The sequence below is a fragment of the Pinus tabuliformis genome, chromosome 6 (assembly GCF_031772625.1).
Source record: "Pinus tabuliformis cultivar Carrire ecotype Pingquan chromosome 6, CPIR1, whole genome shotgun sequence".
Lineage (NCBI taxonomy): Eukaryota > Viridiplantae > Streptophyta > Pinopsida > Pinales > Pinaceae > Pinus > Pinus tabuliformis.
In genome coordinates, this window is record NC_142292.1 from 445,270,511 (window position 1) to 445,292,719 (window position 22,209).

At 38.0% G+C, this 22,209-nt stretch overlaps 1 protein-coding gene, 2 long non-coding RNA genes and 1 pseudogene across 3 annotated transcripts; 2 read left to right on the forward strand and 2 right to left on the reverse strand.

Annotated features, from left to right (window-relative positions):
- Positions 1-4,808: 4,808 nt before the first annotated feature.
- Positions 4,809-5,679, forward strand: LOC149259214 (uncharacterized; annotated as a pseudogene).
- A 194-nt stretch (positions 5,680-5,873) lies between these two features.
- Positions 5,874-9,276, forward strand: LOC149259215 (uncharacterized). Its single transcript, XR_016246974.1, has 2 exons — positions 5,874-6,296; positions 8,531-9,276. It is a non-coding gene; the product is annotated as an uncharacterized LOC149259215 (long non-coding RNA).
- Positions 7,366-8,102, reverse strand: LOC149259216 (uncharacterized). The gene is made up of 2 exons (XM_089375114.1): positions 7,665-8,102; positions 7,366-7,544 (listed from the first exon to the last, which is right to left on the reverse strand). Exons 1-2 carry the CDS (start codon positions 7,887-7,889, stop codon positions 7,437-7,439), a joined length of 333 nt encoding a protein of 110 aa, XP_089231240.1. The 5' UTR covers positions 7,890-8,102; the 3' UTR covers positions 7,366-7,436.
- A 3,716-nt stretch (positions 9,277-12,992) lies between the features above and the next one.
- Positions 12,993-15,269, reverse strand: LOC149259217 (uncharacterized). The gene is made up of 2 exons (XR_016246976.1): positions 15,145-15,269; positions 12,993-13,939 (listed from the first exon to the last, which is right to left on the reverse strand). It is a non-coding gene; the product is annotated as an uncharacterized LOC149259217 (long non-coding RNA).
- Between the last annotated feature and the right edge of the window lie 6,940 nt (positions 15,270-22,209).

A 22,209-nucleotide genomic window follows, 5' to 3' on the forward strand; every position in this document is an offset into this window, starting at 1 on the left:
CAAGGAAGCGAGTACAGCCTTATCCAGACGGGAGCATAACTGAGGTCTTCCTTGTCTGGATTGAATCGTTCAACCCACCCTTTGAGATATAGACCTGCAGAATTGAAAAAATAAGGACCCCCATCCAGAATCCTGTTGCGATCTTCCAAGCAGTTAAAAACGGCAGTAAAAAACCCCTTTGGACCTAGATGCAAAGTGATGTGTCCCTTTGGGTTCCATTTGGTATTTATCCAGCTCCTTAACGCTCTCTCAGTTGGCCATATTCCAATAAACTTGCCAATCAGCGCATGATCCCTCATAAATTGTATTCTGGCATTGATTCGGTGACTGGGAAATTCCACTTTTGGCCTGTGAGTTGCCACCGGTCTGCATGTGGAGGAACTTGCTTTATTTTTGTCTTTCTGATCTTGTTCATTGTCCTGTTGCTTGTTGCTGTCCGTATTGTCCTCATTCTGTCTGTCTTCTTTGTCAATGTCTTCGGTCTGCTGCTTTTGGCTGTCCTTTTTTGGGGGAGGCGCATCGCCCTCCCCCTGAGGGGGCTGCATTTTCCTTCGCGCTTATGGCAGGACCACGAAAACCTCCGATCCGCCCTGTTTCCGTCAGTACTGAGCTATGCCAGTCAAGCCTGCCGTAGCAGGGGCTGCAGAAACCCTAGGACGGGTTGCAGAAACCCTAGTTCGCCTCTCTCTCGATCCAGGAACAAGGGTGTTGTTTATTTTTTTAAATATATTGATGTATGCAACTGAAACAATTTGCAAAAATGAGCTGAAAGAAGCGAAAAGAGCAAGTGAAAAGAGCAACCAAGAATGCTAACAAAATGGAAAAAGCTATCTGCCCATTTGAAATGGGACTTTTGGTAAAATTGGAAAAAGCTTTTAAGAACAGAAGAAATATGCTTATTGGAGCATGAAAGCTGAAGGTGTGGAATCAATTCCACCTAACAATGTGGAAACAAATTCGCATAACAATTCTAGTGTCTTTTTGAAAATAATTTTTACCAATAAGCATGAAGCTTTTGGTAAAATTGGAAAAAGCTTTCAAGAACAGAAGAAATATGCTTATTGGAGCATGAAAGCTGAAGATGTGGAATCAATTCCACATAACAATGTGGAAACGAATTCGCATAACAATTCCAGTGTCTTTTCGAAAATAATTTTTACTAATAAGCATGACGCTGAAGTTGTGATAGTGTTTTTGAAAATAATTTTTACCAATAAGCATGAAGCTAAAGTTGTGGAAACGAATGTTGATTGGTATAACAATGCTAGTGTTTTGTTGAAAATAATTTTTACTAGTAGATTTTTTTTTTTAAACAATGGATCTGTTTACTATGATAATCAGATTGGCATAACAATGTTAGTGTCTTGTTGAAAATAATTTTTAATTGTATAATAATAGTTTTTATTTTTTAAACAATGGATCCATTTATTATGATAATCAATCTTAATAATATTCAGAATTCATATTCGCGTGTAAATATTACGTATGATAATTTGAAGTGGTGCACACTCTACCAGACATGTTTGAAATTCAAAATTTATATTCAGTGTAAATATTACTTATGACAATTTTAAGTGGTCCACACTCTACAAGACATGCTTGAAGTTCAAAATTTAAATTCATGTGTAGAATATTATTTAAAGATTTGTTTATTATAATTTTAAGAAACCACTCCTCATGCGAAACAAGTTTTTAATAGGAATCAAAACTAATTAATAAACAAACTTAAACTATTGGTATCATAACATGAGCTTAAAACCATTGATAACTTTGAGTCAAATTTAATCATTGATAATTTTACGGAGTCGGATTTAACCATTAATAATTTTATCGAGTCAAATTTACTAACTTGTTCTTTCATTGTGTATTCAAGCACAACAACATTTTTTTTTTTTTTCAGAGAAAAAAAACCAGCATGGTTTTATATTAAGAGAATATAAAAGGACATATAACAATACATAAGGCAAATGGACGAGCTATAACGAGCCTCCCAACAGTTTGCACCATTGACAGGTAGCCATATCGTCCAAAGATTGGATCCAGAAAAAAGCCCCTAACAGAGCCATCTAAATAACCATATGTCCAAAGTAACCACAGATTGCGACAGATTACAGAAGTTGGAAAAAGGTGACAGCCTCCTAAAGGAAAAAGGGACCAAAACCTCAACTGCCAAAGAGCGATGGAAAAACACAAAGACTGATGCCATCATAAGCAGAAACACCAACATAGAGTCAAGGAGCTGAAAGGTCGGCATTCTGGATATACGAATCATAGAAGGCCAGAATCTTCTGAAGAATAACCTGAATGGGCTCTTTAGAATCTTGAAAGATTAGAGCATTCCGCCATAACCACAAGAACCAGCAGGATATAATGAACAACGATCTCCCCGGAGAGGACTGTCTACTCCACCAAAGAAAAGCTTCCTGAACAGAAGAAAAAGACATGAGAGGAAAACCAAACTGTAAAGACAATTCATACCAGATTTTGAGGGACGAGGAGCATTGAAAGAACAAGTGCAGATTTGATTCGGCATCGTTGAAGCACATGGAACATCTGCTCGGTCCCTGCCAATTTTTCCTCTGTAGAACTTCCCAAGTGAGGTTCTTATTCCAAAATAACAGCCAGGAAAAAACGATCATTTTAAGAGGGCAAGTAGCCTTCCAGAAACAGGAGGGAAAGAGCGGAAAGGGACTCCTTGCTGAAGATGAAATCAGGTCTGCATAAATGAGCTTCACGTTTGCAGATTGATTGGATCCTTTTAAGCACCACACCAGGTGATCATGTGTGCCCGATCGCTTAATTCCCATGCAGCCAAGACTAGCTTTAGTCGAATCCCAAAGCGGGCGCAATAAAGGCGGCAAAAACAGATCCTCCCCTTCTTTCCAGACCGGGACAGAACCCAACCATTGCTTTATCAACTTATCCCATGTGAAAAGACCCTGCCTATGGAGAGAGAGAACCAGCGGATGAGGAAAGGAGAAACCCCGAGCGCATGAGATAGTGTCGAAACCAATGAGCATACTGGTACCCGAGGAGAGGTTCCAACTTAAATACTGCAGGAAATAAGGCTGAACTTTCCTGAGACTCTGCCAGATCGACGATCCTTTCCTGATGCCAACGGATCCCCTCCTGTACCAGAATTCAATGCATCTACCTCTTAAGTATTTACCCTTTATGATCTTACTCCACGGCCCGACTCCGAAAATACCTCGGTGGAGAGATTTACATAGAAGAGCATTTCCAAAGGTGCGCAAGTCTAGGAGACCCCAACCTCCATCCTTTTTAGGCTTAGATATAGCCATTAACTTAACAAGGTGCATTTTATTATGAATAGAGTGTTATACACTATACTTCACAAATAGAGCCCAAGGTAAAATCCAAAAGTTCACTATCTAGAAAATTATAGAAAATTATTGCAACCCTTAAACACGGAAATCCTATACATAGGGAATACTATATTGAATTGTGAATATTTCAAGTACTACTATTAACTTATCTTAAAATTTAAATCTTGATTTTGTGCCATCAAAATCTTCTTTTAATTCCGCTTTTGGCTTTTCATTTAAACTAAAATACATCCATAGTATTAAATTTCAAATGTTAGTATAAACAAATGGAAATATAGAATTAATTCCAAGTGGTCCACCCACTAAACACGCTGTTGCTCCTTCATAGCATCCACAGTCATAAAGATGAGTCATATACTGGAACAATTCCAATTGGCCCACACCAGGGTAATTCCAATTGGTCCACACTAAACAAGCAATTGCTTCCCAACACCCACGGAGATGAAGATGGGTCATATATTGAAAAATTCCAATTGGTCCACATAATAAACAATGGGTCATATATTGAAAAATTCCAATTGGTCCACACAATAAACAAGCATCCACGGAGAACACAACTATTCCTCGTATGAAATACACAAATATTTTCCAATAAGAAAAAATAATTTTATGTTATTGCTGATTCCATAAAAAAACATATTTTTGATGATATAGTGACCGTCACAAATATTTTCTAGTAAGAAAAAATAATATTATGTTATCGCTGATTATATTTCTAATAGTATAGTGGTAGCGAACAAAAATAAATAAATTACAATTTGAAAATCATCTCTCACTCATTTTCACTCTAAACTCATAAAAATATGTTTTCTATGATGTTAATTTATTTTTCTACATTACTTTAAATAAAAAGATGTTTTTTAATATTAAAATTAATCACCTTAATATTCATATTAAAATAAATATAAATATATCTTAATAAAAAAGAGATACCAATATATATCTATGATGTTAATTTATTTTTATACTCTACTTCAAATAAAAAGGCGTTTTTTAATATTAAAATTAATCACCTTAATATTCATATTAAAATAAATATAAATATATCTTAATAAACAAGAGATATCAATATATATTGACAAGATATTTTCGTTTGATAAATCAGATATTTCACGGGTGGACAAGGATGATTCAGAAGTCAGATTTAGATAAGGAAACATCCATATATCCCCAAAATCATCAAAGCTTTGGTAAGAAACGTTGTGAAGTCCCTAGGGATTGGTACAGATACTGTGCAACATTGGCACATTAAATAGCAACTGTGGACTTCCGTCTAATGTCGTTGTCTTTAGTATAAGTTAGGCATGGTGTTAACAGAAAGCATAGTTTAACTAATAGAGGTTTTGGCCTTTTCTGTGATCTCGGTAAATCTTGTTCAAATTTTGGTAGCGATTTTTTTATAGTAAATTTTGGTAGCCATATTTTTATAATAAATTTAAGTGGTGTAATTTGTAGAATTTAATGTCTCATAATCTTTTAAAACACTATATATATATATATTCTTCTTATGTGCTTGACTTCCTTCGCATGTCACGGATTGATTTGGGCAATGGGTTTCACACATGGATTGCTTGGATTGATATTGAGAAGTGTTTTTTTCCAAAGGTTTTTTTTCAGAAGAATCCCTATTTCGGAAAATTTGCCTTGGAAAACCCTTGTAAACTGGAGAATGTGAAGTAATTACAAGTTATAAGAATGAAAAACCAACACTTGTTAACTCCAAGTCGGAGGGTTCATTGGAATAGGGTTTTATGTCTGAGTTAGAGAGTACCCTGGAACAGGGTTCTAGCGATAGCTTTCCGGGGGAAGATCATTCTCAACTATGTGATGAAACTCAATTTTCAGAATGCGGTATTGTTGTGTTTCCTACTTTGGAGCTTCCACCAGTGTTTCTCCGAAATTAGAGACGGGTTCATTTTTGGTAGTAAGAAGATCAACAATTTGAAGAATAAATTGGAGGATGGTGATAAAGAGTTTGTTGCAGTGCGAGACCGGTTCCTAGGTGGGCTTCAGACGCTTGCGGCATTAACGATTATTGTGGGCATCTATAGGACAGTGTCAGGACAGGCTCGATCACGGACTTTTGAAGGCATGCAGAGGATGTTGCAAGAAATTTTGAAGGCATGCGAAGGATGTTGCAAGAAAGTCCGCATGTGGTAATGCCAACATGAGGTATGCTTGGCATGGCACTTCTAACAAGGCCATTTCCGGTATTATACTCCCATTTCCGGTGTTATACTCCACGACTTTGGCCATCCCAAAATGCCAAAACATGGCACGACATATGGCATTGGTGTCTATCTTGCACTTGAAAATTGTGCCTGTATTAGGTATAAGCACATCTACTTGAGCCTTCAATTGAATCTTGTTCAATTTTAGTATAGTTTATTTTTGGGATTTGTTCAATTTTAGTATAGTTTATTTTTGGGATTTTCTGCATCGACATTGTAACATTCTCAAGAATGATCGTTTATTCACCACCTTGCAGTGCAACATACTCTAATGTTGACGAAAATGGAGAATAACACGGCAAGGGCTAACCAGCCATATATTGAGTCATAAATGCCTTTGCCAGCTATGTATGTCAATCAAGTTATGGGGCGCATACATATCCATAGGCATCGGGACTCCGGCGGCCACCTCGCGTTTCCGATGACCCTCGCGGGACCCACCCCGTCTCGTTCAAGCCCGCGCGCCAAAACGCCATTCACAACTGTTCGAAACATGAGCTCTGTTTCATTCCCAAAACATTCCTGTTACATTCAAACGATTGAGGACTGATTTCTGTCTCGTTCTTTGACAACGGCGAAAATAGCCCGCGCGCCAAAACGCCATTCACAACTGTTCTAAATCGGCAAGCGCATGAGCTCTGTTTCATTCCCAAAACTGATTTTGCAGAGACCTGGATACAGGCAGGGAGTTGCAAGTATCAAAGCGATTTTAGAAAAGGTTCTAATTCTATTTTCTATTTACTATTCTGAGCACATTATGCTGTTCCTGAATCCTAACCAGCACCCATTTTGAAATGCAGTATTAAAATTCATACATTCAAATTTTGTTTTTAAACAGTGCTGTACCATATATTCAGAATTTGATTCTGAATATTGTGATGTACCGTGCGCAACACAAATTAAAAGAGATGTATGACATGTATTATACAAGTAAACCAAAATGGAAAGAAAATAGCTATGGTAAATCCATACTGTTCCCCCAGAAGTTTGCACCTAAAGCTTTTGTAATTCCCCTGGCGCTATATAGATCCCAGGTCAAAAAGGGATTAAAGATGGATTCATGCTATACCCCTGGTGCTTTATATATCCCACGTCAAGATGGGATTTAGGATGGATTTATGTTAGTAGCTACAAAAACAGCAACCTTGTTTATACAAAACACAACCGTCCAGCCCTCCAATGGTACTCATACTAAAATTCTGACCCATTTTAATAATATACTTGTAGATTGCTTGAATTCATTTTATATCTAGTTACAATGGACAGGCAAGAGCTTCTATTTCTAGTTTCCCTGTCTCTTTCACTCAAAGAGAATAAGCACACTGCCATCATGGAATCCTCCAACATAGCCATCTGCAGCTTCCACATCCATATTCAAATGGATGTTGGTCATAGACTTCAGCCTTCGGTATCAACATGGAAGGTCCATAGAATAGACTCATCTGCCTTGCCATGATTATAATCCCTTACAACATCAACAACATGAAGCATTTATGCATTCAAAATCATTATCTGCTCAGCCATATCTAAGCATATGAAGAATGATACAACCTTTTAGGTTGTTAATTAGGCTGAAGTTATGTAAAGGCCTTAAGCACTAGTAAAGAACATGACTAAAAAATTTAAAACATAAATACATTGACTATAATAATGATTTCCTGAATCGTTAATAATGATTTCTCAAATTTTGTTTTGCAATTGTCATATTTTTGACCGCCCTTTACAGCCCAGAAACTTCGGCAATCATCACTCACAGAAGCACAGGGGAGATTTATTTAGGATATCAAAGGGTTTTTTGTCACAACTAAAATAAATACTTGAAGCGGCTTGGTATGGACTCCTCAAAGAGGTTGAACATTTAATACTCACCTTTTGGTGTATATTTTGACCCTCTGCCAGTTTCTTCTTCAACAGGACAGTCATTAGTTCTCTTGTCACCTCTAGAAATTTTTCGAGACAGAACTTTCTGCAATGTTAAGCAGGTGAAAATTTTAGTTTGTTATAATCCATGGTTATGAAGTCCTATTCAGTAACTTGCAGGACAGAGAAATTTCAAACTAAATAATAACAGATAATGATCACTTACAGTAAGCTTTGGGTTTCCAACATCCTTTGCACCAAAATTTTCAGTTGAACTGAAATCTGAAACTTCGATATCTATCTTTACACTCGATATTGATGTTTTGTTATCATTTTCTGCTGAAAAGGAGTGGTCACTGTGATTGTTGCTTACATGCATTTTTGGCATTGGCTGCTCCTCATATAATGCTCCACAAGATGTTAATGAAGTTGAAACTGTCATATGAGGCATACCATTAAGCAATTGGAAATCCTGGCCAGTCACAAAAGAGGTGTCTGATGAATTGAGTAGTGGTTCTGAAGATAATTGTAACAGTGCATCAGTTCTGTTAATCAATGTTGTATTCTGCAACAGGAAAAAGGGGAGAGTTTTAAGTATATTAGACTATCTGAATTACTGTTGCAGCATTTAGCAATCTTCTCTATATAGGACATGGTAATATTCTCAACATATATGTGGTTCTTGATCTTCAAAGAAAACTTCAGATTTGTAGGTCCTGCTGTAGGCAAGGGCACAAATCAAACATTATCTTATCCTATATTCATAAACACAATGCCTCATACAAGATAGCATTACTATATCATACATAAATTGTACCTTTACAAGAACATGCTCAATTATTTTGCAGAGCATGGAATTTGATTTGACAAGATGTTGCTCCGGAGACCATATCTGATGACTCATCCTCTGACACTTGCTGATGCTGAGGATGTGCATCCTCTAAGTCTTATCACTGATATTTGATTTTCTGTTATTTTTCAAGGATGTGCATTCAGACTTGAGGTAGCATAAAAATAATCAATTTCAATCAGGATATTTTGTCATGTTAAAGTATTCTAACGTGAATCTATTTTGTTGTTGTCACTATGCAGTGCTTCTAAGCCCACGGAATGGTGGAAAAGTGGACACTGTGCATTGAAGTATCATGCCGCCCCAATCCGGGTCCAACATCTTTAAAAATTGTCCTTCACAATGGGGCAAAAAATCATGTGATTTATAGAATATGGGAAGTGCAGGGAAAGACAACCAATAACGAAGCATACTACATTACACTTGTTGCAGGTTTAAAAGAGGCAAAACACAATGGGGTGAATAACATAACAGTGCTGACAAACTCAGAATTAATCTGTAATCACATGGAAGGCATCTACAATGTTCGCGCAGACAATTTGAAGCCCCTCTACAGAGAGGCAAAAATCTGGAGTGCTCGATTTAATTCTTTTTCGATAAAGCACGTTGCGGAGATCCATAAAATCTCTACTGATCTAATGGTTGGAGCAATCTCAAGTGTAGATGCAGGTGCCAGAGATGATTCAGGATCATCGTTCATTCCACTGGCAAACATTGATCAGCATCAATATAGGTCTCGACTATGTGTATACACCATGGTTGTCATTTTTATTGGGATTCTCATACCGTGGTTCTTTCAGTAAAGTACTCGTTAATGTACTTTTTTTTGGTTTTGTAATATCATTCACCTTGGATGTCCAATCATGTTATAACTGAATTCATGTGTCCAATTATGTATATTATATTTGATGTGAACTAATTATTCTTAACCTACTGGTGATTCTGAAGGCCATCCACAAGTTGGCAAATGTGTGGATCATTGCTTTCAGTGCATATGAATATGTGAATGTTTGATTGGTTTTAATTATGTCCATTTAATATTTTTCAAACTTGACTAGACTACTATTGGACATGGAATTATAACTCCTCAGCTTAATAATATGTATGCACAATCTTCTTCAAGCATCATTCATGATTGCCTATTAATACTTGTTTTTATAGTTCTTTCATTAAAAGGGTCACCTTCCAACTTCATTCTGGGAGTTAAAAATTTATAGAAAATTTCATTAAAGCAACTAATGTCAATATTTTTTATCTCGAGTGGTGAAGGGATTATTATGCCAAGTCATGCCACATGTGTTTGGTATCTCATCTAGATTGTGTTATGGTACTAAGATACCTAGTGTTTGCTTGGAGACTCTAACCCTGCAAATTTTAATTTATTGGCAGTTTTGTAAGACTATCAACTCAACAAAAACATAATTTGGGGGAAAAACAGTAGGAAAATGGTTGAAAGATATAAAATAGAAGAAAAAAAGAAGAGACTCGTGTTCATAATGCACAAGTGCAAGCAACTATTTCAGTTGTTGGTGTAGATTTTGTCATTGTTGTAGTTGCAACTGCAACTACTACATCTTCTAATATTGGTTAGAGTAGTCAATCAAAGACAAGTATGGCAGTTGCATCAACAGCTGCACTTGTAGCAAAACCATGTGTTGAGATTGTAGAGTGTATGGGAGAAGACATGGAATAAATGGCATCCATGGTAAGCTCTGTTGTCAACTTCAAAATGCATGTAGATATTATGACCCTAACTACCAAGGTAGCCACAAGTACTCAATTTTTCCTGAAGAACGAACCTTTCAAGCAACTTGCATCCATTTTGGAAAACTGAATATACTAGATTTCCTGTTTAAAATGTAGTCATTGATTGCATTGATAATTTCTTCCTCTATCACTTTCGAGTTTATGTTTGCATGATGAAATTAGAATCTGTTAATTCCAACCAAAAGTTGACTACCATAATATCTTGTTTGATCTTGAACACAATATTCTTACAACTTTTTCGGTTGTTGTGCTAAATTATTTCATTAAATGTTATCTTGCTCTATGCAATCAATATATGATCAAGTTTGGACATGGAATTATAACTCCTCAGCTTAATAATATGTATGCACAATCTTCTTCAAGCATCATTCATGATTGCCTATTAATACTTGGAGGGTACCAAAGGCTCATAGTTACCTTGTTATCTACACCTGTTAATTCCATCCACATACTTGCAGCTGCTCCATAAAACAACACAACTATCTGCACAAGCAATCTTATTTCCTTCATTTGAAGCATTTTTGTTGAGTAGGGTTTGCAACACACAAGCAATTCTAGGTAATGTATCCTTTCTTTTCCTTGCTTTCCATACTATATGCACTCACCACATATTTATTTCCTTCAACTTGTTGCTTGACACAAAGTTGGAATCCTTAACACCTACATATAAACTTAGAATGCTGATCACTTGGAACATGTAAGTATTAATTCTCTTTTTGTTTCTTTAAGGACAACTGTTTTATAGCCAGGTTCAAGCATGTTTGCAAACCTCTGGTCGTCTGATGATAACCATTCTTCGACATTTGGGTGAGACAACCGTCACAACTGAACTTTAGTAACATTCATGTTAGACCTCTTATTTCTTGTAGGTTAATCAACCTCCATGCATAATTACGCTACACTCTCAGTGCATGGATGCTCACATTATCATGGAATAGCATTAATGATCCACAACTTCGTTAGAATAAATTTCTGCAAGAATACATTTCATACATAGAGACTACTCACTCAGCTCAAAGAGTCCACTTATTTCCTTTCAACATGTCAATTTACTTGTTTTTCCTAGAAGCAGGGAAACAACAACCAAATGGTAATAGTTTGTTTACCTTCAATGGCAATCTTCCCTGATCTTGCTGGTTCTTCATGAAATGTTTTCCAAAGGGGTAAGACTACACACTCAAAAGAAGCATGAAAATGCATCATAAATTTGTATGTGTCATATAATAAGAAAATACATGATAACCGGTGAAAAGGCTCATGCTCAAGTGAGATAAACAATGGATCGGATTAGCTATTGATGAGGCCAAAACATACAAATTGTCAACTCTTAAATCAGAATTCTAATCTAGGTAAGAAAGAACAGAAAAGGCTTCCTTCTCTGTCCAAACACAGAGTCATGTCTTGTGCAGAGGCCCCACAATCTACTCTAATACCACGTTGAAAAACATCGTAAGCACCAAAAATGAAAAGAGGGGCATTGCATTTATGTCTTCAAATAATAGAGCCTATAGATAGTTGAAAAATGTTCAAAACCTTTATTGCAGTTACATAGTTCCTTCATGTCATTACCTATTTCTGACCTAATTTTACACTATCATTACCCACTAAATTAAATAAATTTGAATGTTCAACTGCTCTGCCAAAATAAAAGTTATATTCACCTATCTGTTATTTTGTGAAATAAGATAGGAAATTTTTTGAGTTATAAAGATGAGCAGTCTTCAAGGCAAGCGCAAAGCATTACGTATGGATGTGCTTTATGAATAGAAACCCTGAAAACATAAGCAGAATCATAATATGTATTGAATCTGTTAGATGCGAATGAGTTGTAGCAAAAGAAGCTTCATTTAATTGGAGCAGTGGTAACCATAATTCAATGCTTGTGTAAAATATTTGTATGGTTATTGTATTTTAGGTATATCGCTTTGTACATATTTCTAATGTCTCTCTTCAAAGATGTACTATTTTATCACTGATGTAACATATAAACTCGTTAATATGCTACTATGGTATGTTGGATGCTATTTTTCTTGAAGTTTTTGGCAAAGGATGTTGTTTTTAATATATTGTCCTGTGCACACCACTTGTTGCGGGTTGCAGAGCACTTGTTTATTGGTGTGGCACTTGTTTATATATAATATGAGGATGGCAAAGAAAGTTATATACCAGTATTTTAACAGAGAACAGGGAATCGAAGAAACCACTAACAGAACCTAAAGAGGGAACTGAAAAACCAGTCTGCAAAATTAGCATAATGGTTGGGTTTTAAAACCTTGTTTCAAAATGGAAAAGAGGGGCAAGGGTAATTGAGTTGAAGGGCCTGGAGATATATATTAAAAAGGCACACTGAAAAGGAAAAATATTCACACAAACAAGATTGTAACTTGTAAAACTGTCCTTCAATATATGTGTTATATCAATATATGAGAACAGGGTATAGTCCTGGTTGATTTATATATATAATGTTCTGGCCAAACTGAAAAGGAAAAATATTCACACAAAAAAGATTGTAAGCGAAATAAGCCGTTAAGAAATCATATATGTGGCTGAATAAATTCGGTTGTAAGTAATATTGAATCAAATTTACAAGAGGGGTGAGTGTTAGCTCTGCAGCTAATGTCCAATTGCCCTTTTATCATACATTTGTCACAAAGTTGTGCAGTAAACATACTACTACAACAGGGACAGCAAGCTGCTCCTGCCTTAGTAGAAGTCTACTTATCATCAAAAGATGTAAAATGTTTCTCAAGTACTGATCTATTAAAAAGTCATGTGCCCTGTGATGTTGTCGTAACTTGTAAAACTGTCCTTCAATATATGTGCTATATCAATATATGAGAACAGGGTATAGTCCTGGTTGATATATATATATAATGTTCTGGCCAAACTGAAAAGGAAAAATATTCACACAAACAAGATTGTAAATGAAATAAGCCGTTAAGAAATCATATATGTAGCTGAATAAATTCGGTTGTAAGTAATATTGAATCAAATTTACAAGAGGGGTGACTGTTAGCTCTGCAGCTAATGTCCAATTGCCCTTTTATCATACATTTGTCACAAAGTTGTGCAGTAAACATACTACTACAACAGGGACAGCAAGCTGCTCCTGCCTTAGTAGAAGTCTACTTATCATCAAAGATGTAAAATGTTTCTCAAGTACTGATCTATTATGAATCCCGGATCACCACCAGCAATGTTCTGAAATGAATCTCTGCAGATGTATCAAGCTTCATCAATCAAATGGATGCTGCCACCATTGGAGCAAAGTGCTGGAAGATGATTGATTTTCAAGCTGAGCTGCAGAGGCTGCAGTGCCCAACCATTCATCTAGTTCACCTCTTGGCTGCAGCTCTTCCCAACTGGCAGTTTGCAAGCTGGCAATGCATTTTTCTTCTCTGAATGGAATCTCCTTGATGGAGTCTAAGTTTGACAGAGGTTCCCCAGTAGATGAAACAGAGCCTTTCATGGATGCAGAAAGTACAAATGAGCCAGGCTGGTCCAAATAATTCTTTTCAGCTAAATTTGGAAAACAGCTGTAGGGATCTATTAACTTGACTGATTGTGACCTTATCATTCTTGTGGCATGCACCATTTCTGTGGGAGCCTTTTCAAAAGGTATTGCAGTAATTTCTCGTGGCTTATCAAAAATGGATTTATCCTTGTCGTCCACTCCCTTTTCCAAAGAAAGCTCAAATAAACTTTCAGCAACCATTGGTGTTTGTACAGAGTTGCATTGTTCAGACGCTGGAATTTCCATTTTATTTGTTTCCCCCCGGTGGCTCTTTGGTACACTGACAGATCTCTTTGTCCATTGTATTTTTGTCATTTTGTTTGCATGTTTCTTCCATCTATCTTCAATTTGACCATTAGAAACCACTGCACTGCAAAGACATCAGATATATTCAACAATTATTTACCTGCTCCAAAAAATATAGAAATTTCTTTAGATAAATGAAAAACTCGACTGACTGAAGCCTCCATTTTTCTATAAATTACGCAGGCTAGCATAATGACGAATCAAAGCAGGAGTGTTAATAGTAATAAATGTTATGGGTGGTGTATTTGAGTGTATCTATGTATCATTTCAGTGCAGAAGAGAGCAGGTAAAAGATGGATATCAAACTTAAATGGCTGTTGGAATGAGTAGATTTTATGTTATGCTCAGTTTGGAACTTGAATGCCTCAGATTAGAAGATTACACCAAAATTCAAAGTTAGTATATAGAAAAATTAATCTTTAGAACTACTCCTCCATATGGAAGGATCATATGCCCTTCTGAAAGAGGCCTATATTCTTTTTTTCTGTTTCGTATAGAGTGGATAAACCCCATATGGTGATGGGATTCATTCATGTCATTCATAGAGTGGATATTCTTTTATCTGTTTCATATTCTTTTATAGACTTCAGAGAGTGGATAAACCCCATATTCGTTGGCCATTCTTCTTATTCTTTATCTCCTTCAGCTACAAGTTTGGCTCTGCATGATTATAATCTATGGTTTTGTGCTCAATTTTAATGCGGATCATTCACATAAACTACTCGATAGCAGCGGAGCTTTCATTACCCTTTTGTTTCAACGATTTTCTATTCATGATGTGAAGATTTTCCTGTAGATTAATAGAGAAATAATTGTGTATGGGTTTCTACACAGTCGATCAATCTAGCCAAACCGTTGGTTAATATGAAATGCAAAACCCTATAAATGAGGCCTTTACGTTATTTAAAACGTTACCAAATAAAAAATGCAAACACTGGATACCAAATAAAGTACGGATCGGCATATCCTTTGGAACCCTAACAAATTACGGATGGGAACATCGTGATTATAAAAAATGCGAATCGAACTCCTTAAGAAAACAAAGAGATTTATAATTACAGAATGTTGAGAGAATGCGAGGGTTTTAGCAGTCTTTAAAACAGTGATTATAAAAAATGTGAATCGAACTCCTTAAGCAAACAAAGAGATTTATAATTACAGAATGTTGAGAGAATGCGAGGGTTTTAGCAGTCTTTAAAACATATTTAAAACTAAATGAATGTTTAAAACCACGTTCCATTCATTTGCAGAGACGGTGCAGGAATATACCTCGCGGTAACAGAGCTCAGTCCGGCAGGCACTGGGTTGCAAAGCACAGTGGTTCTGGTTGCAGAGTTTCGGTGGCGCGCAGCGCTTTAGTCCTGCGGGCACTGGGTTGCAGAGCACAGTGGTTCTGGTTACAGAGTTATGGTAGCGCGCGAAAATAGTTCTCGGAATTATGTTATTGAACGAGACGGGGTGGGTCCCGCGTGGGTCATCGGAAACGCGAGGTGGCCGCCGGAGTCCGATGCCTATGGATATGTATGCGCCCCATAACTTGATTGACATACATAGCTGGCAAGGGCATTTATGACTCAATATATGGCTGGTTAGCCCTTGCCGAATAACACACGGTGTTGTACCGTGTGATAATGGGGAATATAGAGCAGGGCAAGCATGGTTCACAACAGTTTCATCCCAGTAGTGAACAATTTGATACTGGTGTAGATGATCGTAAAAATCTGAAGCGCTACATTGTTTGGAGTAACCACATGAACATGGATATATTGCCAGAATATGTTGTCAACTTTACACTATGCAACAAAAACAACAAAGTTGGATTCTTCAACAGTTCCGAGATAAAAATGTTTTAACGCTTACCTAAATCCACCGAAACTACTATATTGAACACGAACCAAGCTTATTCTTTGGTTTCCTTGGATTGTTTGTGAGATTCTGAACACAGAAGCTTTGCTATACTGAACACGATCTCAGTCGGTCTCCATTTCCTTGAATCACAGGATGGATGATGAACTAATAAAGGGTTGGGTTGCTGATGAGATGTGAATCGTAGGATGATGAACTGATAAAGGGTTGGGTTGTTGATGAGCTGTGAATCGCAGGATGATGAATTGATAAATGGTTGGGTCGCTGATGAGTTGTGACGCGAGATGACAGAGAAGTGTTCATTTTCATGGAAGCAGTGCGTGCACAACATAAATCAGAAGCAGGTTGTGTGCATAGCAGAAATGAACCATGTCGTGCACAACATGAATCGGAAGCAGGTTGTGCACACAATGAAAATCATTATGGAGCTGGGAGTATAGACTTAAAATGCAGTTATGCTATTTCGGAGAGACCCAGAGCAATAATGAATGGGCAGATGTCAAGTACTGACCTAAAATGCAACTATGCTGTTTTGGAGAGACCCAGAGCATTGTAGGTCCTTTCTTTAGCTTTCTACAATATTGGGTTTAACAATTATATAAGGTAGATACTGATCTATGACCTGCGGGCTCTGTCAGATTTTTCCTTGAAAGAAAAAGATCCAATAGGCCAGTCAAGTTCCCAGTCATGAGGTTACACACACGAGGCAAGTCATGAGGCAAATAAAAATATATAGTAACTTTGAATATCTTAGGCAGGCGGGAAGATAGATCGATCACAGCAGATAGTTTTTTCCACTGCGGTCTTTCGGTTCACGTCCCTAGGTCTTGGTGTTCTGGCTCTTGTAGGTCTCCAGGTCGAGGAGGTCGAGAATCGATCGGGTATAGAGATCAGCAGCAATCGGGCAGTTCTCAATGGGCAAATGTCAAGCTAAGTTAATAAAAATTTGTGCGCCAGATGTCAGAAGTATAGTGAAAGTGTAGATTAAAAATAAAGTAGTACTGATTCAAGAAACCGTTGTCCTCCTGTTATGAAAAACTAACGACGAGAGTTGTTTTCAAATCCTCATTTCCATTAAAAAAAATCGTGTGCCACATGTCAATCAGAGAATAAAAGTGTAGACGACTCACTGATTCAAAATAAGTCCTATAGGCCTAAACATGCCATTTTATAAATATTTTGCATCTTCTTAGATTCAGCTTCATTCTATTGATGTTAGTTTTACATCTTAGGATGAACCTACCCAAATCCCCTTGCTCGAAAAGTTGCAGATCGACTGGGCAAAATCCCATGGCTATAAATACTGTCATCTTGACGCCATCTGTTTTGGCCTCAATGCCCTTGTAAGACCATACATGAATGTTAACAACTTATGCGTTGTCATAGACACTCGGCATAACCAGCTATCTGATGCAATCATCGGTGGCTTTGCCAGTCCCCTTCATGATGGACCAACCTTTGGCACAATTTACCCCAAGTACTCTGTCTCTTTAGATGATCCATACATCTATGACCTCCTCCAAGCCTATATTCATCCACAAGGCTTTGACATGAAACACCAGTCCAAAATAATTTAGCTTAAAACTTTGATCGTCGTCCATTTCGGCAATGACAGCGTGCCTCCACTCTAGCCCCAGATCTGTCAGACTTCACATCTTGTAAGTGAGGTGGAATTTGGTTCCAATAAATCCACGACTCCCATAATATTTGAGTGTACTGGAATCCAACACCTTGAACTTTGGGAAACCAAATACGACCAGTATTGAGAATCCACCTTTTTGGAAGATAACCAGAGAATTGTGAAAGCTAGGCCCATTACTTTCAATCTAGCCTCACAGTGTTTCCAGTTACCACCACAAGTTCAGACAACGTTCAGAGAAAAGGTTGCAGAAATGGTCAAGGAGTATCCCTCAAGCTCTATGCCCCAAGGCACCGAGCTTGTTACAAAACACAAAGGTCAACATCAGTAGTGTCCAACCTGCAATCAACTGTGATATAGAAGTTGAGCCAAGTTGCTCAACCCAACCGACCTCACATCCTAATGTTTTCTCTGCTTCCCAGAGAACAAACCTCCAAAACTGTTAAGGTCTCTACAGGAGAAGAATCGTATGTTCCTGGCAGGAACTTACCCTACATTTCCTTTCGATAGTTTGATAATGATGGTCAGAAGAAAAGGGAATTCGTCCCTTATGCCACAGTACCGACATCTACTGCATCAGGTACTACCACAACACAACTTAATTATGCAAATCTACAGCTTGACCTAGAGTCAAAGAACATAGATGATTTGCACAGAGACATCCTCAAGGTCAAACAAGCAGTCTCTGAAGAAAAAAAGTGTGCAAGAAGCTACTAGCAAGACTCGAATTGCTAGACCACAAAGTTGCTAATATCTCAGTCCTAACAGTTTCCCATGCAAAGTTAGAACAACGACTGACAACAATTTTCTCCATTTTGTCTATCTAGACTCCAATCATAAAAAAATTAGGAGCCAAGGTACCCACACCATATTATTCGGTGTTAGACAAACCCACCAAATTTGCGATGTTTATATATGACCTCAAACATAAGCTAAAACGACCCTGCAGTTTTAGTCTGGCTAGTCATGAACTACCCACTTGGAAATTTGGGACCCAAATGACAGAAGAGAAGGAAACACAAGAATTGGTTGAAGAAATCAATGAAGCCAATTCAACCATCCTATCTTTCTTGCAACAGGTGCAAGAAAAGGGTCCTGCTCTCACAGAGGCCCAAGTCAAATAGTTCCTGGTTTATGTCAAATAGGAACCGGGAGTCCCTCTGCGGATTACCCAAGGTGAAACATCCAGACCAATTTTCGTCATAACAACTGGTGTTTTAGCAATGTCGGCAGCCATTCAGGCCATGCCGCAGGAACCTATGTTTTTTCCCAATTTCCAGCCCAAACTTGAAATGGAGAATGCCATTAATCTCCTCAATAGCTGGGCAACGAAAAACAGGTGGATGACCCTACCCTTTCTCTCCGCAGTATAGCTCAACTGATCGTCAATGGATTTGGTGGCCTTGCCCATACCTGGTGGCATTATGCCTCTATAGAAGCTAAGGAAGCCATCCTTGCTCACACTGATCCTGTAGTTCAGTTACTTATTGCCGTCCGTGCACAATTTGTCGGCCTTATAGTTGATGAAGACCCAGACCATTACAGTGAACTGTTCATGTCTAACCAGTTAGGCAATATTGGTCTTATGGAAGAATATTTCTGCCAAATGCAAGATTGGATCATTCGATCTAAGTCCTATTCAAATATTGCATACCTCAAACGGTATATCCAGAGTATGCCTGGTGTTCTTCCCACAACCATTAACAAATATTTCGAGGAAAAACATCTCTCCTTAGATGGCATGACCCTAGCAATGGTGCATGGCCACATAAAGAAAGTCATCGAGGAACATTGTTTAGCCAAACGTGTTATGACTGACTTCAAGGAGTACAATAAGATCTTTTCCAATAAGGTCTGCAACAATAGTTGGCCAGATGCCCAACTGGGGGAAGGGACCCTTTAACCACGATCCCAAATGCTCTTGCAAATCTAGAGATCATCCCAAGAAGCATTGGTTGCCATAGAGTAAGTTTCAGCCAAAAGCTTACAAGAAGCCATTTCAGCCTGGAAGGAAGCCCTTCCAAAAGAAAAGACCTTTCCTAAGACATCGCAAGACAGTCAAAATCAGTCTGATGTTACATCTGTAACAAGGAAGGTCATTGGGCAAATGAATGCCCCCAGAAATCTCGTAAGCCTAAGCTTGCGGCCTTATTTCAAGACACACTAGAACCAGCCATGTGGGATCTATTCTATTGTGATCTTGATGACGAACTAACTGAAGAAATATACTATCCTGACAGTGACTCCAAGCCCGAAGAAGATGGAAACCCCATTATAGGTTTTCATGAAAGTTCTAACGATGATGATAGTTTGCAGTCTTATAAATTTTGCATGTTTTCTATGCCTAACAAACGACTTGCATAACTTCAGCAAAAACTTGCAGAAACGCCACCATGGCAGATGAATCTTTGCATGAATCTTCATGATGAGATCCAACGCATTATGGCCGCCATGACCGCATTGAATCGTCCAGTCAGATGACGACTAAGCAAAAGGGAAAGGAACTAGCCTATTTGGTTCCATCCCACTAGCATCAAGATGAGTGTTATGCTGACCATCCGGCCAATCACACAGAGTGATAGCATGTCAAGTGTGCTTCTTGCACTTCTTTGCGTATGCAGATTCATGACAAGCAAGCAAAGATCAAATCCCTTGCCGCTGAGATCTAGGTTCTCAAAACACAGTTGCACCAGATTGAAAAAGAAGTTGTTGACTCCTCTGATGAGGATTTAGAACAAATTGCAACTATGACTCTCGACAGTCCGGAACCTCCTTCCCCTATCTCGCCTACCCCTGGTTATGCACAACAACCTGATTCCCCTGATCTGTCACAACTCTATCCTGGTAAGTCACTCTCTCTCGCTTGCCAACCCAAATTGTATATTCCCCTTACTTTTTGTCCCCCCGATTGTAAACCTTATTCATTGGATTGTTTACTTGATTCCGACGCCCAACTCAATTTAGCTTGACATTTTTCCATTCCTCCCTTTTATTGGGAGAAATCAATGGAGGGTGGAGCCAGTATTACCAGTTCTCTGTTTTCTCTTCCTCACCAAGTCATTGATTTCCTGGTCTCTATTCAGACCCATTCTGTCCAATGTACATTCTTAGAATTAGATGATATCCCTGCAAACATCATTCTTGGATCCGAGTTCTTTACTCGTTGGTCCCCTGTTTCAATTGATTATCAGAAATTACTGTTTACTCTTACTATTTTTGGTAAGCCTGTACATGTTCCCCTTAAGACTTCTTGTACATTCTCTATTCCCCGTATACAGAAACAAGAACAACCAAAGCCTGTTGATGTCCAAAAGAAGGCACAAATCATTTCGTTTGCCACAACTCATCGACATGATTATCTGAAAGACATTTCCGAGAAGATAATCCAACAATGTTCATCGGACATCCCCAATGCTTTTTGGGCAAGAGAAAAGTATGTGATCGATCTTCCATATGCAGATGATATCTAGATCCGCCCACAGAAAGCATCAACTGCTTTGATGAGTCCAACAGAGTTGGATTATTTCTAGAAGGAGATTGTTGATCTCCTCGAAAAAGGTTTGATCGAACCAGCAAAGAGCCCATGGGCCTGCCGAGCCTTCTATGTGAATAAACATTCTAAAATCAAAAGAGGCCAACCGCGCATGGTGATAAACTACAAACCCCTCAATGCAATGCTAAATAATATGGTATATCCTTTGCCAAATCAAGAAGCACTTCTCCAGAAGATGAAAGGTTGTAACATCTTCAACAAATTCGACCTAAAGTCTAGTTTCTACCAAATCGGAATAGCTGTCCAAGATCATTACAAAACAACCTTCATTGTCTCGCATGGACAATACCAGTGGAAGGTAATGCCTTTCGGCTTAAAGAATGCTCCCTCTGAATTCCATAAGCGAATGGAAGATGTTTTCAAAGGTTTAGATTGGTTGATCATTTATATAGATGATTTACTTGTCTGCTCCAAGAACATCCAGGAACACCAGAGGCACCTGTAGATATTTTGTGAGCATTGTGTTAAGCATGGACTAGCTTTGTCCAAATCCAAGATGGAGATTGGATTAACAGATATAGAGTTCTTAGGGTTGAAGATTACAAATGGCAGTATTACGCTGCAAGATCATGTTCTTCTGAACCTACAAAATTTCCCAGAGCAGATCCCCGACAAAACCCAGCTGCAATGGTTTCTTGGAAGTTTGAATTACATCAGACGATTCTACAAAGGATAGGCCCAAGACTTAGTCGTCCTGCAGTAGTGCCTAAAGAAGTCACCGATCCCATGGAATTCAGCCATGACTGAAGTGGTGAAAAATATCAAGGAGAAAGTCCAGTCACTTCCTCCTCTAAAGCTCCCTACTGATGAAGGATCCTATATCCTTGAAACTGATGCATCTAATGTAGCATGGGGAGGCATTCTTCTTGAATGCATCAATGGAATTGAAGAGATATGCGGCTACGCCTCAAGAACATTCCACAGAGCTGAACTGAACTATCCTTCAAGCCATAAAGAGTATCACACATTTCAGGCTTTATTTGAAACCAATTAAATTTCTGGTATGTATCGACCTGAAGATCATGCCTGGCATGATAAAAGAAAACCGTGACCTAGCTGACAACAATGTTTGCATCATGCGATGGGTAGTGTGGCTTGACCCTTACGAGTTTGGTATTGAACACAAGCCTGAATATCTCAACTACGCAACAGACCTTACACATGAGCAACGATCCAATCAGCTTGACATAAGTGTTTGTGGGCCTCAGTTTAATTTGCTTTATTATGTCTCTGATTCAATCCCCATATGTTTTGGGATTTTAAGGGACGAGATAAT

Coding starts and splice junctions, on each gene's coding strand:
- LOC149259216 (XM_089375114.1), bottom strand. CDS start 7,889: ATGCCTCATATGACAGTTTCAACTTCATTAACATCTTGTGGAGCATTA. Junction 7,545..7,664: donor TTGGAAACCCAAAGCTTACT/GTAAGTGATCAT, acceptor TTAACATTGCAG/AAAGTTCTGTCTCGAAAAAT.